The sequence below is a fragment of the Gastrolobium bilobum genome, unplaced genomic scaffold, assembly GCF_033153095.1.
Source record: "Gastrolobium bilobum isolate Gb01-03AN ecotype WA unplaced genomic scaffold, APGP_CSIRO_Gbil_v1 utg9844, whole genome shotgun sequence".
NCBI lineage: Eukaryota > Viridiplantae > Streptophyta > Magnoliopsida > Fabales > Fabaceae > Gastrolobium > Gastrolobium bilobum.
This window is the reverse complement of record NW_026897384.1, coordinates 21,694-39,984: the sequence shown is the minus strand read 5'-3', so window position 1 is coordinate 39,984 and position 18,291 is coordinate 21,694. Positions and strand designations below refer to the sequence as shown.

The 18,291-nt window shown below is 34.4% G+C and overlaps 2 protein-coding genes across 2 annotated transcripts; one reads left to right on the top strand and one right to left on the bottom strand.

The window, feature by feature from the left end:
- Positions 1-4,326: 4,326 nt before the first annotated feature.
- Positions 4,327-4,995, bottom strand: LOC133306503 (uncharacterized). The gene has a single exon (XM_061506830.1). The coding sequence runs from the start codon at positions 4,993-4,995 to the stop codon at positions 4,327-4,329; it is 669 nt and encodes a 222-aa protein (XP_061362814.1).
- A 10,997-nt stretch (positions 4,996-15,992) lies between these two features.
- On the top strand, positions 15,993-18,006 carry LOC133306502 (uncharacterized). The gene is made up of 6 exons (XM_061506829.1): positions 15,993-16,229; positions 16,502-16,644; positions 16,733-16,856; positions 16,930-17,205; positions 17,293-17,406; positions 17,494-18,006. The coding sequence occupies exons 1-6, from the start codon at positions 15,993-15,995 to the stop codon at positions 18,004-18,006; spliced, it is 1,407 nt and encodes a 468-aa protein (XP_061362813.1).
- The last annotated feature ends 285 nt before the right edge of the window (positions 18,007-18,291 follow it).

The following is an 18,291-nucleotide window of genomic DNA, read 5'->3' as shown; positions in this document are numbered from 1 at the left end:
TATATATATATATCAACAACTACGACTTTATCAAAATAATAAGCATATGAAATCAAACTATAAATATAGGAAATAAGCTTCCAATTTCCAAATCAATTTGTATGAATATAAAATAATATACATAACTAAGTAGGGTATGTAACACCCCGTAGTACTCCGATTGTTAACATACATGATATTTAGCATACACAGCGGAAGACTTTATCTTAAAAATATAATAAAACGTCTTATAAAAATACGAGTAAATTTTTTCTAAATTTTTTTCTAAAACATTTTCAAAGCGTTCATCTGATATATTGCACTAGCGTGTCATTAACATCTAAGTCTACTAATTAAAACCATCGGCCATCACTAGTGGCCGTTGACCATCCAGATATGACCTCAAGTGTCATTCCTAACGGAGTCTCACGGACAGCATAACGACTGTATTTCAGATAATTGGGAACATGGTTCCACACATACAATAACCTGATAGATACAATAATCAAACAGAAAGCTTGCAAGTCCCGCACGGACTGCAATCCCCTCAATGCGTCAATACATAAATAATGGCTCCATGCCCAAATAACTGAATACATACATCAAGTCTATACTAATTTCCAAAACGTCTAAGCATCAGTAACTAATCCATGGATCTAATACTACAGTCATGAGCCTAAATAAATACATAATATAATCTCCACATAAGATAATTAAGCATGTTAATAATTATACATGCCATCATAAAGTCGAATCATAATAAAATAAATCAGCATCGTCATCCACTACTCCAAGGCGGGGGCCTTGCCCTTAGAAGCATCACCACTACTCTGGGTACATGAAATGATGTTCCCAAAAGGGGTGAGATAACACATCTCATTAAGCTCAAGGTTCATAGAGGATCCTCTAATCCTCTGAGCCCACTTCTTGTATGACAAGTCAGATACAAAGCATATAATACAGGCATACAACATAAACATAGCATCATCATATCATCCTTGTGTAACCCCAGGGTCAAAGCCATAGACGGTTACACATGTGTGACTCCAGGGTCAAGCCATATACAGACAACACAACCTCAGTATGAAAAAGCTCCCAGAGTCAAGTCATAGGTAGCCTACATACCATGATCACTGGCCAGGATTCTCATAACATATATCATTAGTGCATCATCTTAACATCAAGAATCATATAACATCTATATGAATGTGAATGAATGCACATATGCATTATACCACATATGCATTATCTCAGTGAGCTTATCAGAAGTCCAACTCCAACAGTAAAACACGTATGCTCCAATAAACCCTCAAGTGCCAAGTTCTCTAGGAAAACCTAGAGCAAGAATCATTTACATCATTAGTACTCAATCACTTAATGATTCCACATTTCATTCTTACATGCCAATAATATGCTCATTACAAGTCTAGACCATTTATTACTTAATTACCTGTTTTTAGTGTATTATGAAGTGTTCACTTATTACACAATCAACCACGTAGTTTAAGCACCTTGCATAATCTTAGAATCACACTCTAGGATCACTAAGGTAACTTAGATTATTTTCAATTCATCCAAGCCATATATATAATTATTATAAGTTTCTAAGGGATTCCCATAAGCCCACTTAGCCTAAATATCACTTTTACGATTTTCCTATAACTGTACATGTTTATGTTTTCTAGTCACTGTGCGTAACCCAGTTATTATAATATTCTCATATTTTGGTATGTTAATTTATACTCAATTACCTTCCCAACAAGGTATCACATGTCTCATTTGGAGTTTTTTAGCTCCGGTTATTACCGTTTGAAGTTGGACAAGCAAAGTTGCATGCCAACTCCAAACAGAGCCCTAAACATCCCTCACCATTTCTGCAATTCTGGAAAATCTACTATACTAATATCTCTAAACTTTTTATACAGAAAACTAGACATCTTCAGCTTTAATTTGACATATTATGAGCCTAATTTAAGTACGAAATCAGGGAGAAACAATTCGTGAAAGATGCAGCCATGTACAGCCCCTGCACATGGCAGTCTCCACTTAATCATACCTACAGAATGCTACACATCTTCAAATGGTACCAAATTTTGACACCACATAGCTAACATCTCAAGCTTCAAGTGATATATGAAAAATCCCTATTGGGCCTCTATGGAGGGAGATATGCTCTCTCAAAGGTAGCCTAAAAATTGGTCATTTAACCCCAAGTATGTTTAATTATCAAATCCTAATTATCTTTTGTTAGCAACTCTAAGTCACTTTAATTTTTGGATTTTTCTATTATTAGGTCACATTATGAAATCCCACTTAGTCATATTATGTCATAGTACCTCAAGTTCACTAATTGCATGATTAGTGTTCCTAAACCCTAATTAGGTCAAGTTTTAGGGTTTAATATTTAATTAGTGTATTATGCATAGTCCACCTCACTTAACCACTAGCTTAGTGTCCTAATTAGGTATTATTATTAATTTTAAAATAGTGACCCCACTTTAAACCCACATGGCCGAATTGCTTAGTGTGCAAATTAGGATTTTTAAGCTTATTTCTTTGTCCTTTCTTTAGTTAATTAGTCCATACACTTAATTAATCCATTGATCCATGATTTCCTTATTTTTCACATAACTAATCCACCTTATACCAAAGGGGGCAGATTTGATTATTTATGTTTATTAGAGTTTTTAGCCATCGTTAATCAAGATTAGTAGGTTTCACTTAGAGATAACCCACTTAATTAATCTTTCTTAGTTCCTCTTAGGATTTTTCCACACTTAACAACCTCTTAACATTTTTTAGTCATCAGACCCTAGTTCTCCATGAAATGGCCGAACCTTCATGTGTCTCTTTTAGGGTTCAAGTTCATCCTTTTCCATGAAATCCACACAAAGATCCAAAGGTTGCACCTTTACACATCAAACCAACCATTTCTTGGTTCAAAACTCACACACACTCAAGAACAATCATCAAAACCCTTACTTTAAAATTTTTTCAACATTATTCTCCCTACCCACATACAAAATTGAGATGCACAAGAAGAGAGGAAGGATTTTGGGTCATTTTTTCCCAAAGTAGTGCTTACTTCTTCAAGCTCACACCTTTAGCTCCAAGCTTCACTTTTTACCAACAAGGATGCTTCTTTAAACAAGAACACACCTTCAAAAATATGCTCAACATTTAGAGCTCAAGAACACAAGAGAGAAAGATGAGGTTTTTCAAGAAAAGTTTAGAAACTTACACTAGAACTCAAGAGAACCAAGCACACAAGTGTTGTTCTTTAAGAGAACTTAAGAACACAATTCCATGGCTCTTGGAGCTTCAAAAACTGTGGCTGTTCTTGGGTGAGAGGGACACGAAAATTTGCTTCACACCATGAAAATGGTATGGTTGTGAAGAGGAGAGTGAGGGGAGCAAGTTTGGTGAAAGAGATTTGGTGATTTAGAAAGATTTTGGAGGAGAAATTCTAAAGAGAAGTGAGAGAAAAGTTTGAATTTTGGATTTTAGAGAAAGAGAGAGGAATGAGGCGGCAGGTTGCTGAATGGGGATGGAAGGGATGCTGCCCTAATTAGGGGTGCAATGTCACTTTAGTGGCACTTTGTCCTCTAGTGAGACCCGATGTAATTTTTTATCTGAACTGTTGTCAAATATTTACCTGGGAACCCCCAAGACTCTAACTTTAAATACTTAACATTAATTTTGTCTATTTATCATGTTCATAACTTAAAAATTTGATTAGTCGATCACAAATTCACTAACAGTTGTTTAATTGCACTGTAGTCTTTACCGGTATTCTTAACTGTACCCGGATTTCATAATCTAGACCGGGTTCTTCTCTCAATGTGAGGTTTTCTAGCTCTCCATCAGGTTCGGGTCTCGGTATTATTTCTTCTCTCATATCGAACTCAACCACATTGACGGGCTTCCTGGAATGGTGTTGGGTTGTGTTCTTGCCTTGTTTATCCCCTGCATGAATTCGGGTGGACCTGTATGTCCATTCTCATTATCTTTGACGGTATCGAAATAGCATCCTCTAGACTCTTTTTGATCTCCACAAACAGTAATTATTTCACCCTTACTGCTTAACATTTTTATCTTTTGATGCTTCGTGGATACCAACATGTCACACTAGTGTATAGTTGGCCTTCCGAGAATTATGTTATATTCTGATGGGAAGTCGGCCACTATAAATCTCACCCGTTTTGATTTGAACGCTTCTTTGGTTCCCAAGGTCAACCGGAGATCTATATAGCCTTTAGGAGGTGTATGCTCTCCATTAAAAGCTATCGAGGTTGTTTTGCAAGGTTTGAGGTCCTCCTCATCCAGGTTCATCTTTTTGAAAGCGTCTCATAGTATGATGTCGACACTACTCCCTGCATCAACAAAGATCTTAACTCGGCAGTTTACCAGGGTTCCAGCGATGACTAATCCGTCAACTTGCCCCGGCAACACGCCATGCATGTCCTCCTTTATAAAATACAGCAAATGAGGATCTGGTTTGCTTGGGTCTTCCTTGAATTTAGGACGGTCCCGAATTGAAAGGACCTCCTTCAAGTACTTCCTTCTTGCGCTTATAGTGTCACCCCCTCCTCCAAGGGCTCCACTGATTACGTTGTAATCAAATTCTGCTTCCGGGAACTCGTTGAAGTTAGGATCATCTTTGCGGTCCCTTTCATCCTTGTTCTTCTTTTCAGGAACTGGACTTTTACTTCTCTTTCTGTTTCCCGACTTTCTTTTTTTGTTTTTGGACCCTTGGGTTTTGATCACGCATTGACGCAATCGTCCATCTCTCACAAATTTCTCCACCGCATCTCGGAGATCCCAGCATTGATCAGTTGTGTGGCCCGACCCATCATGGAAGGCACAGTATTTGGAATTGTCCAAACCTTCTCTGTCAAATATAGGCTGGGGTCTGTCCACCTTCTTCATTTCCGTAATTGATACTTCCCTCCAGATTTGAGAGCGCGACGCATTCAACGGTGTATACTTGTCATATCTTCCAACCCGATCCCTCATGTCCGGGACTCTGGCGCGTGGGTCTTTTTTCTTATTGTCCACCCGTTCTTTCCCCTTTGGGGTCGGGCTCCTCCTTCTCGGGCTAACTCTTTTGCCCTCTTTAGATTGCGCATTTGCAATCTACATTTGCTCCAGTTAGAGATATTTTTTCGAACGAGTTCTGAATTCCTCCAACATCCTCACCAGGTCCTTGTAGACCGACTTGGCTAGCCTGGAAGCACAATCCAAACCAGCCACAATGAGGTGTACGTGAACATTCTCTTGCAACCCGGGAACCTGCAATGCAACATCTTTGAACCGATTAAGATATTTCTGGAGGGTTTCTCTGGGTTGCTGTCGTATCTTTCTGAGAGCGAACTCGGATTTGGGATGCTTTTTGCTGGTTGCAAAGTTTAAGAGGAATTTCTGTCTGAATTCCTCGAATGATCCTATGGAATTAGCAGGAAGAGTTGAAAACCACGCCTGTGCTTCCCCAGTAAGGGTTATGGCGAATATCCGAGATATGAGGGGTTCGTCAATTCCTCGGATATACGTGTCCGTGTCAAAAGCGTCTATATGGACTTGTGGATCTTGACTCCCATCGTACTTTGGCAGACGTGTCGAGTCGAAGTCCTCCGGGAAGGGAGCGTTCAGTATTTCACCAGTAAAAGGGCTGTTGTTGTACTGCCCCTTACTGTACTTCCTTCTGTATCCGCCGGATTCCACACGTCCTCGGACGATCTGAGCATTCTGGTCATGATGAGTCATATTCCAGTCTTCCTGGCCATTGGCCTGTGCCAGATGGTTTCGAGCATTTTGGCCCTCGGCAGCCCGGTTCCTTGAGTCCGGGTTTGCTGCGTTCGCCGGGTTGGGCCTTTCTTGATTTTCCACTTCAGGAACCCGGTTTGGCAGGATTAGGTTTCGAGTTCCTTCTCGGCCATTGGCAGGCTGGCCTTCAGTTTCTGTTGCCCCCAGTCCAGTCAGCTGTGTTAAGCGATGTTCCAGGTCTCGCATTCTCCTATTGCTTTCCTCCCGTATCGCCCGAAAGTCCTGCTGTCGTTGCAGGTTATTATGAGTTTCCAATTCTACAATCCGCTCCATGATCGCAGCAAATGCGTTGTTAGCCAACCGAGTATCCGGATCGGCTGATTGGGCAATACGCGCAGCAAGATCTCCTGGGTGCTAGGAAGGGTTGTTCCTTATTGGAGCCATAATCGCATCAGCCCCCTATCTCGACGCGCTGGAGTAGACGCGGTGTCTGAGACGTCATCCTTAACCTGGACATGGTCATAGTCCACGTTGTTTCCGATCTGGTTCTGAGGCTGATTTACCTTTTCCAGGATCGGATCCAACGGTTGATTCTAGTTCCGGGGTGGCTGCTGGCTACTACTCCTTGTCTGGATTGCCATCCTTTGTCAGGTTAGTGGGGACTTCCAATTCAATGAAGATGGGTCCCCACAAACGGCGCCAATGTTCTGTCCTTGAGACACAGATGTCCAACCCAATAGGCTGGTGCCTTAATCTTGGATCTAGTGCCCTCTCCAAGGTATCTATGAATGAGATACCCTTGAGTCAAGCAGATCACTGTGTACATAATACTATAACGGTGTTAGCCAATGGGGTGTGTGTGTGTGCACAGTGACAACATAACAGTAAGAGAGAGCGAACCGTACCTTTAGGGTTTACCTTGTATTTATAGAGGTTACCTGTGGGTAGTGTGGATGGGCCTTTGGTGCCTCTGGTGAGGGCCCAAACATGTTTGCTATGTTGTCGTATTAGGATTAGTATTCTTGATGGATATCTATCCTTTGTTAATATCAATCAGTATCTTAGATTGCCTCTTGTTGGGCTTACCACTTAATGGGCCCATTTTATGGGTCCATAACAATTTTATTTTATTTTTTTGAATTTCATAATTAAATTTAAAATAAAAATATAAAATGTATATTACGGACTTACAGAATGCATGGGAATGATACTTAGTATAACGGAATTTGTGACTTATATCATTTTAATAATCTAAAACAGTGCTTGAGGTAGTGTTTGGTAGAGAATTTATTTTGGGATTGATTGGAAAGTGTAAGTGGATATTGGAAAATATCACGTTTGGTTCAGGTTTTTGAAAAAAATACTAGGCAAATAGGATAGATGAAAAAATGACTTTTGTGTTCTATTACAGAATACCACTTGAGATGTGGTATTTTGAGACAACCGGGGAAGTGAAAACACAGGTGCGAAGTTTCTCCCGAACATAGATTTTGCAAATTTAAATAAATTTCTCTGGTAATATTTCGGTCAACCAAACAACTTTTTTTACATTTTTCTACCAAACTCACTTTTCAACCATTTTTCTAGTAATTACATTTTCCTAGTATTCAAAAAAAATTTCTTCAACCAAACGCCCCCTGAATGATTAGTCTCGTATACTTGTAGAAAACAACTATGTCTCATTTGTCAGGAAAAAAAACCAAAGATTTAAAAGATTAAAAAAAAATCATTATGTACTATACTAATAAAGTACAGATCATCAATAACGAGCATCAACATGTAATGTAGTTCACAATCAATTAAAAAATATGAAGTATTAAATCGTTAGGTATAGTAGCTTATAAAATTATTTAATATCGTTAGTAATAATATTGACAATATATAATTATATTATTCAATAAAAAATTTTGAAAATCAAAATAATATTATATCTACAAATTGGAATATATGCTGGTACTGTAACCCCCGAATGCTATAGAAAGTACATGCATCTGCACTATAGTCTATTGCACACCCGTTGACAATATCCTTTTAAAACATGAGAGGGCCATGCTTTTAACATTAGATTTTGCACTCACCAATTACTTACGTCATACTCATTAAGCATTTGTTATTAATTTATAGCCGCATTATGTAGGTCTCGACAACAAAGCTTGGTGAATCTATTCGTTGTCCCCAGGCACTGGAAGAATCTATTCACTCTTAACAAATCATCATATAGTCCTTTTCGGTCAAAAAAAGACAAGAATTGTTTCATATAATTTATTTAAAGATAAATTATTCGATAAATTATTCTACCTATTTTTTTTCTATCTACCTTTGCCAATTGTTTTTCAATATTATTAAATCAAACTTTTAACTATTTTTATTACTTCTCTCTTGTATTGAGATTCTGTTTTAACTATATTGAAAAATAATTAACAAAGATAACAAAAAAAATAGATAAAATAACATATCCTTTATTTAATCTAATCTCAGTTATCTTTATCACTCTTTGCTTATAGTTATCATCAACAAGAATTATTTTGATTTAAAAAGTTGTATAATTATTATTTGGAGGTGCTATATGGTGCCTATAATTTCATTTTTAAATATATATTTGAACCCCGCATGACACGTATAGCAAGTTCCACTAATGTAGCCAAAAGCCAAATACGACAACAATTATTTACTAAAGAAAAATACAACAGCAATTAAAATAACTTCGTCCGGCTCTAATTAGTTCAGTTAATACATTCAAAAGTTTAAAATTATCTGTATGAAAGAGGAAATTCTTTGATGTTTTATTTAGCATGATCATGTTATGTGTAATAATTCTATTTATTCATGGGAACATTAATAGTAATGAGAGATGGGAGAAAAAAAAACATGTAGATGGACAACGATAAAATTATCAGTATCGATTTATTCATGAATAATTAGGTTCCTCTCACATAATGTGATCATGTTAAATATCATAGGGAGGATATATTTGTCCATAAATTATAAATATAATGCATGTATATTTTTAAAATAAATTTAAATTTAATATCTGCAAGTAATTTTTCATTTATAGTTATAGTAATTATTTCGGTAAATATTCAACAAAAATTATGACCGATATATTTTGGCTTTGAAATATACCACATTTCTTCCTTATATATTTTTTCTTTTCAAAATGTTTTCATAAGTTCATTGATTAATCGATTAATCTGATTGAGACAGATAAATTCAACTCTCCATATCAAATTTATAACATGATTTTTTTTATATTTTTGTGTACCATATTCATTCCAATAAATATGGTGAATGTTTTGTAGCAACTATAAGTGGTATTTAGGAGTGGATAATTGTCAAATCCCCACTACATTTGCCGCTATTATAGATGTGCAATAGCAGTGATTTTGATCAACATGAGCAAAGTTGCCACTAAATTTGGTGACGGTTAACTGTGATTTTTCTCACTTTTACCAATCAATAAATACGAAAAAACTGAAAAAATATGAATGACAGTTTAAAAAATTTCTATATTTGAAAAATATTTCAAAATTTAAAAATAAATCTTTTCAATAATAAGATTGTTTATACGTAATCTAATATTTTAAAATAGCAGTGTTTGCACCATCGTTATATGATCTCATATTTAAAAATTTAAAATAAAAGTATTATATCTCATAGATGTTAAAAATTAAAAAAAAAAATTGAATGCTAAAATATTAAATTGTTGCTTTTAAAAAAAAAAGATTTACATTTCAATTTTAATGATTACAATATTTTTTATTAGCATATAAGTTTTATTTTCTTTGCCTTGCTGTCAAGTTTGTTATGCTGTTATTTTCCTATTGTTATTTTTTTTTTGTTAGGCCTTAGCACATTCCGTTAGATCATGTGCAAGTTCCTTTTTTACGTTAGTTATTTTCCTTTCAGGCTGATATATATATCCAGCCTTATTGTACTTTTCGATCAATCAATCAAAGATGAATATTCTGTTTCCTTCATAATTAATATGGTATCAGATGATTCTTTGTAGCCTTTGCCCATTTCCATGGCTCGTGGCAACAACAACCGCCCACCCACATCTGACCTTTCTGGTACCTTTGCTTCTGGCAACTCCACCTCCATGGACGATTCCAGCAGTCCATAATTTCTACACAACAGTGACCATCCTGGTTTGATTTTGGTTCCTCATCTTCTTTCGGGTTCCAACTTCAACTCATGGCATCGCGCCATGATCCTTGCTTTGACTGCTAAAAATAAATTAGTCTTTGTGGATGGTTCTATTCCTCGACCCCCTTCCTCTGATCTACTGTTCTCTGTTTGGAATCGTTGCAATTCCATGGTCATCTCTTGGATTCTAAATTCTGTTTCAAAGGACATTGCTGACAGTCTTTATATATTTCAAACGCTTATGACGTTTGGTCTGATTTGAAAACTAGATATTCCCAAGCCAATGGACCTCGAATTTTTCAACTCAAATAACAGATTTCTTCTCTTTGTCAAGGTTCCATTGACGTTAATGGTTACTACACCAGGCTCAAATCCCTATGGGATGAGCTACATGACTACGCTCCACTTCCTTCTTGCACATGCGGTGCCCTTCGTCACATCACAGCTAATAGGGAACAAGATCATGTTCTCCAATTTCTCATTGGGCTCAATGATTCTTTTTCCCCTTCACGAGCTCAGGTTTTGCTGCTTGACCCACTACCATCACTTGCCAAGGTTTTCTCTCTGATACTTGAGGAAGAACGTCAACGCCAATTATCGGTCTCCTTGCCTGCCCCTGCCATTCTGGATTCTCTTATCTTAAACTCTATCACCACCCTCACATCCCCTCCGTCGGTGGCAGCCACCACGCAACGTCGTTGACGTCCCATTTGCACCTACTGTAACCTATCTGGCCATACCCGTGAAAAATGCTTTAAGCTTCACAGGTATCCCCTTGGCTATAAGCCTAAAATATCAAAGCCCAATATTATGCCTACCCAAGCCCAGGCCCATTCTATTCTTGGGGTCCCTCCTAACCCACTCATTTCCCCTAATTCCCACAGCCGGTTTTCCCCTAACCCTAATTTTACCTCTGTCAATGCTCTGCTAGCCTTCACACCGTCTCGCTCACACCATCGATAAATTATGACGATGACCATGCATTACAACTAGCATTGAAAGCTTTGGCTTGAAAGTTGACTTTGCTCTTTTGAGCCATCCCTTGCTTTTTGCATGTTGCTTTGTTCTTCTATCACCATTTGGGACTTATTGCAATGTTTCCAAGTTTTGCTTGCATGTTGAACTTTTATTTGCTTTGTTATCATCAAAGCTGAAGTCCTTTCACCTTTATAGCCTTTAGGGTTCAACATTTTATTCATTCTCTCTTTTACTTCTTTTATTTACCTTTTTATGCTCTTTAATGCTTGGTTGTTTACCTTTATTCTATTACAAGATTTGGTCTTGCTAACTCAAGTTTGATTAGTTTCTCCTTTCCTTGTGCTATATGCAAATCTTGCCTAAATTTTTCAGAGAATATAGAAAGATAACAAATATATAAAACAAAATGTAAAAGAATTTACAAAAACATGTTGGTTTCGATTAAGGGGATTCAATGCATGTACTTGGTAATAAGAGATATGACTGACACTTATTTAAAGGGAATGCAACTCACAAGATAATAAATATGGTTAGAGAAAATCTAAGGGAGAATCTTCACCACAATAAATATTGTATTAGGAACATTAGCAATCTTAAAGTTGACTTGGCATAGGAGGCTGATATGCCTCCAGCATATATATGATTTTAAGCCAAAAAAGAAAGAATCTTGATAAATCTTGGATAAAAAGGCTATAATTGATATTAGATTGATAAATCTCAATCAGATATCTTGTCACTGATTTTATTATATTTTTGTAGGAAAATCTTCAACTTATCTCAGCATTGTATCAGAAAGATTGAACCAAGATATATAATGAAGATTTGATCAAGATATATATGATGAAGATTTGATCAAAATTTCTAAGCAAGGCATAAACTCTATAAATAGAGACTCAGACCTCAGAGACAAATAATCTTTGGCTGGAGAGAATTCTTGGAGACTCACACTGGAGATCAGGATTATTCTTATTCTTTTCTTTTTCTTTTATGAATTCTTTTTATTTTAATTTGTTTAAGTCAGACATGAACATGTCTGGCTAATTTGTTTATGTAGTTGGGATCACGGACCCAATGTGAATCCTTTATATTTCCTATATTGTTTTTATAATTTAATTAGTTTGTTTGTTATATTCTACCTGGTTTAATTTTTCATATCCTATTTAGAACTGATCACTCTAAATTATAGGGCTTCGAGGGTTAGAATTCACAATAGTTATATTGGGGTTTTAATCTGGACAACAGTAGAATAACAATTTGTGTATGATCTAGACATAGGCTTACATATATTGCAGACTCATAATTCATTTGCTTAATGCTTAATTCAAGAGAGATTACTAAGACATTAGAATTCTGATTGGGTTAAAGGGTTGAAATCACTAAGACATTAGGGTTCAACTATTTTATAGGGAAATAATGAATTGTCTGAACAAACGAATTAATTAATTATAAAATACAATATAGGAATATAAGGGAGGATCGGAGGTGAAGTGCATCCTGGCTACAGTCTTTTTTACAATTTCCAATCAATTTCATATTTTCTTGATATTCTTGGCATTCTTGATTTTCTTGCATGTTTTTTTAAATATTATTGTTTTTAAATTTCTGTTTTAAAATTCCAACCATCAATTACTTTCACAACCAAAATCAATTTTATTTTCCAACTTAAGGGAAATAATTAAACTAGTACTTGGTGCATTAATTCTCGTGAGAACGATACTTTACGTATCACTTTATTACTTGAAACGAACGGTATACTTGCCGATTTCGCAACAGAGGCCTTACTAGCTAGTGTGCTTTGTCCTTTCAATCTCTTGCTATCAAATACATTGTTAATGCTTCTAACTACTAATAATTTTGAGCCCGAAAGAGAAATTGTTAAAAGGGAAAATATAGCCTAATTGATGCCTCTCGAGATTTTGTACTACATGAATGACCTAGTTGTAATGCATGGTCATCGTCATAATTTATCGCATCCCAAGAGGTTTACCAAGAAAATGTTTACGCCAAGAACAATGAAAAGTTATTCGTATCCCAAAGTGAAAAAAATATAATGCATGATGGAAACATACTAGATGAATGACATGGAAGATATCTACAATAAGAACAATAAAATGAAATAACATTATAGACGATATATATGAGACAGGAATAAATGATATAGCAAGGGGGTTGCAATGAAATGACAATTAAATGAATGAAGATCAACAAAGAGGGAAAAACAAGTATACGCATTTTGTTCGACAAGTTCAAGTCTAGGGATTAGATATTTCTAAGATCAAAAAGTCAAATTCAGATGGTAGCTAGCCACCTTTAGAAGTGCAATTTAAAAGACATATCTAGACCCATAATATATAATATATATTTTGAACTGGGGAATAACAAATATATAAATAATAAACTAAATAAAAAATGAAAGGAAAATATTTGCAAAAATAGCAAAATAAAATGAATAAAGCTAATATGTAGAAACAACATGTACGTCTCTCCAATCATTGTTAGTGGAGTCATAATTTAAAACGACAAAAATTTTGTTTATCAAAACTTAAACAGCATCATCACAAACTTTATTTAAATTAGAAAATTATACTTTTATTTTGCAAATAGGTCTTCTAAGAATTTAGATCAAGGTTCGAGATTGCAAAAATGCTTTCAGTAGTAGAGAATAAAGTCACGTTACATTCTTAATATATTTGATTATAAATAATTAATTTTAATTAATTATGCAACTTTGATTTAAAATTAAAAGTAAATTGTAAAATTTAATTTATGTTATTTTCTTAAATTAAATTAAAAATAGAACAAAAAATAATTTACAATAAAACAAATTGACAAAATTTCCCTTAAAATGAAATAAAAATGAAAGTGAATAAAATGATTAATAATTTATTGTGAAAAACAAATTGCAAAAATTTAATTAGGTCTTGATGACGGAAATCCCATTTTAATATTATTCCTAATCTAACAAAGGAACTCAAAGAAACAATCTTCTTTAGAAAATAATTGTTGGTTGGATAATTACATGCATTCTCAAATAATTTAATTTTGTTAAATTGACCTCATTGTTGTTCAATATTTAAGATAGAAAAGCTAAAAATAAACTTGTAGGAATTATACATCATTTAAGGATAACAATCATATAATCATTGTTGCAGATCATTGCATGATTTCAAAAAAATTACAATAAATTTGTGGAAAATTATGAAAGGTGTTTGAATTTTGAAGGATATGGAAAATAATTTCATTTCAAAAATAAATTTACACTGCACTAAATTTAAGATAGTTTGTCATTATAAAGACTTTTACAAATAACACTTGAGGGTGACGAGTTATACAATCAACATTGTAGATTGTTACATTGATGAATATTTTATTGAACTAATTAAAAAATAATTTACTCTCTCTTTTCATCTATTTTATAATAATAATAATGATTTCAGCACAACATGGACATACACAATTAACACAATATCAAAACAAAGACAACATTCTCCTAAAAAAAAAACCCATAAATTTAAAAAATAATTGATTGTATATATATATTTTTTATTTCTATATTGTTATTCTTTTGTAAATTAACTTTCATTTGCACTCCACCTTTAAATGTGTATATCTTTTTAGAATATATGTGATTCAATATTTATAAAATAATAAATATTATTGCCATGAATTACGAAGAATAAAAATTTGCATGATGAGCAATAATAAAAAATTCATTATTGTATTAACGATTTTAAGTGTATCATGTTAATTACAATAATAAATGTTATCCATGTCTTTATGTATTAAATAGGCTAACAAATTCTCATTCTATTGCTTTCATGATTTTCAATTTTTCCTTTATCGTTTAGGCTTCTTAATAAAAAATTAGTGTAGGTATCGATGTCTTTAGTTTGCATGTTTGATGATTGAATAGGATTCACAAACCCCGAGCATAAACTCAAGGTACGCAATCAAAAACTTATGTAGAACATATTCATCACTCAATCATAGTTGTTGCTAGGAAAAAAGTACCAATCTATCAATTATGAAGTGTACACATCATGAGTTTGTTTAGGAACCTATCCAAGGCACTTCAAACAAAGGCATCATGATGAAGACAAATAGGAGTCCAAAAATTAATTTTAAAATCCTGATGATAGCACATTACTTGAACATGTACACAATCACTTTGCGATGAAATCTTGCATTCAATTAATTAACCTTTATAGAGGAATAAAGAAGAAAAATTTCCCCTCATTGTTCAATAGACTATAAGAAGAATTATGTTATTTGATGCGTTGTAGGGTGGTTGCTTATGCAGACCAAATATAGTTTCCATTTTCATGCATGGATTCTTTATTCTATCTTTATTCCTTGCATGTTTTCCATTTTAGTTCTATTCTATTATCCATGAGAAAATTGAACTAGCTAGTAGGGGCATTACCTTGCATCTAAGTATGTTGTAGTGGAGCGCTTCCTCGTAGTGGTGACAACTTGTGCATATAGTTCCTTTTCTCTTATAGTGTGGCTAAGGGGGATGAAGTGTCGTGGCTAGGGTTCTTGGGAATAATTAGGGTTATCGATTAATGAGTTAGGTCATGGGTTGTATTTGTAGGTTATAGGTTGAGTTTGGTATTTGGAACCCTTTTTTGTTTCATGTTAAAAAAAAAAGACTTAAAAATTATATTATAATGGTAGATTTGGTTAGGTGTCAAGAAATATTTTTTTCCTCTCCTTTACGTTTTTATTTGTGCTTTTGTCTTTTCTTATTTACTATTATATTATTTTTTAAGACAAATGACAAGTCAAATAAAAAAGGGAGAATATATGGTGTTCACAAATTCAGCCTCTCATTTAGAGAAACATGTGCAATTGAGTTAAAGGAAGATAAGTTATGAGAGATCGAAAACAACATTCTAGTCTTCTTGTGCAAGTCAGAAAAAATATTTTCTCTTTGCTTCTTTGAGTCAAGGAATATTTGTCAATTCATTAAATTACATAATTTACACATATAGTGAATGTGTTCAATTTGTCATAAACCTTAATTACATTACTCATTAAAATACATAAATTTTTCATTGTATGTTGCTTTTTTCTACTACCCTAGAATATATATTTAATTTATTATTACAACCTTTTGTATGTAGATGTCATCATCATATGGTATAGGTGCAGGTATCCTTGGTAAAGGTATCCCAAGTAGGGGAACCACTTTCAAAAGGGGTGCCTATAGAGGCATGAATAGGGGTAGGGGCAGAGCCCGAGGGGGAGGTAAAGACTACTTTCCTTCATCACAAAGTACTATGACACATCCTAATTTGTCATGCTCCAAGTTTTACATCCCTACACATGAGTCCTTGGTTTCATCGACGCATGCATATCAGGTTCGTCCACTATAATTTCATGTTAGTATTAAAAGTAGGAGTGAATCCTCTCAGGTGAAAAAATAGCCATTTGGTCATGTTATTTGATCATAATCACTAATTTAAAAATTATATATATTTTTTCTTTTATCTAATCATCAACGAGTGGTTGTAATCAAATAACATGATCATATGACTATTTTTTCACATGAAAGAATCCACTTGAAAGTAGTTATTTCTATTAGTTTGGAATATTAATAGTTTTAAACTATATTGAGGTGGTTCCCTTGCAGGTTAGCCCATCACTCCATCCAACAAATGGTGGAGATTCTTCAGCTACAGCTCCCACACATACACTTGGACTAGAGCTTCCACGATGGGGGAGCATAGATGTTGATGGGAAGATGTGGATACTTCCGGAATCGGGAGGAAAAGCGTAAGCATTTAATATTTTTGCAGTTTATGTTATAATTTGTTTATCCTGTGTAAATTAATTACTAAGATATTTGAAATTATTCTCAAAGGTTTGACCCTGCATCTGCGATGCATGACATAGCCTCAATAATATTGCATAACTATAGTGGAGCCTGGAAAACATATTCGCAAGTTCCTGAGGATGTGAAGAAGGAATGGTATCGACAGTTTCAGGTACGTACAAATTATTTTCCACAATATGGTAAATTGTATCATATACTCAATCTTGAATGATTGGTAAATGCAGGAAAAACATAAATGTCTGCCACAAGATGAAGATCAAATGAGGAAGAGTTTTCACGAAAAAGCTTCAAATTTATTGACATGTGACATGCACAGGCTCCGAAACGACCTTGGGAAACAGGATTGGATTGACAGAAAAAATTCAGCACAATTGCATGAGAAATGGGACTTTCCAAATTGGCAGATGAAGACCCAGAGGAACAAGGATAATAGAGCATGTTATGATGGACCTACGCATATGGGAGGATCTATTCCAAAAATCGAGTACGAGAAGAGAAGGGTAAATAATTTCACCTTGAAGCTTGAAAAATTACAAACTATCATTTACCATTTCCATTTTTGATTGACCTGATTTATTGTTTTGCAGAGGGAAGACCTTGAATCAGATCCAAAATCATTATGCTGGGAAAAAAATAAGAGGACTCAAACATTTAAATCAGACTGCTCATCATGGATTTCAACAAATGCAAGGGCAAATGTTGTGTGTTCTTCATACTTAAAAGTGTTTAGTTTATTTAGAATTGAAACATAAATTGTTTGATTATTAATGTAACTTGTATGATTTCAGGAAGAGTTCATGAAGCAGAAAAGTGATCAGGACAATGCTATAGAGAATGGGGAAGACTTGGTCACCCGCCAATCTGATAACCAATTCTATGTGCAAGCTGCGGGTGGTATGAATAGGAAAGGTCGCATTAACAATTTGGGATCAGAGGCAGGGAGATACAAGGCCTCAAAGATTTCTACCAACTCATGTGAAGGAGTGTCAGCATCTGAGTATGATCGTATAAGAGAGCTGATCACCAATTTAGTCACCAAGAATGAGCAACTCACTATGGAACAACAAGAGACCAGAAAGTGTATACAAACCTATAATGACCGGATGCATACTCAAGAGCAAGAGATGATTATTATGAAAGAGCAATTAGCGCAATTGATGGCTCAAGTAGTAGCGGGCATGCATACCCCTACTTGCTCCTCTAGTGTTAAGCCTACACCTAAACTTGAGGAACAAATCAAGAATTGTGATGATGTTGATAATCATGATGAATGTGAATACCTAGCTGAGGATAGTCAATAGGCGCTTTTTTATCTTTATTTTCTTTCATACACTTCGTGCTTAGTAGTTGTGATTTCATAAATTTATTATTTTCATTATGAAGAAGACATTTGATTGTTCAGATTTTAAACTATATTAAATTTATTTTGATTTGATATTATTTTCACCCAATATGTTATTTCATATTTTATATTATATAAATTTGGTTTAAGAATTTACATTAGATGATAATTGATATAGGGAAGAATCTAAAATCTGAAATATATATATATTAAAAAATATAATCAAAATTTAGCAATAGATTTT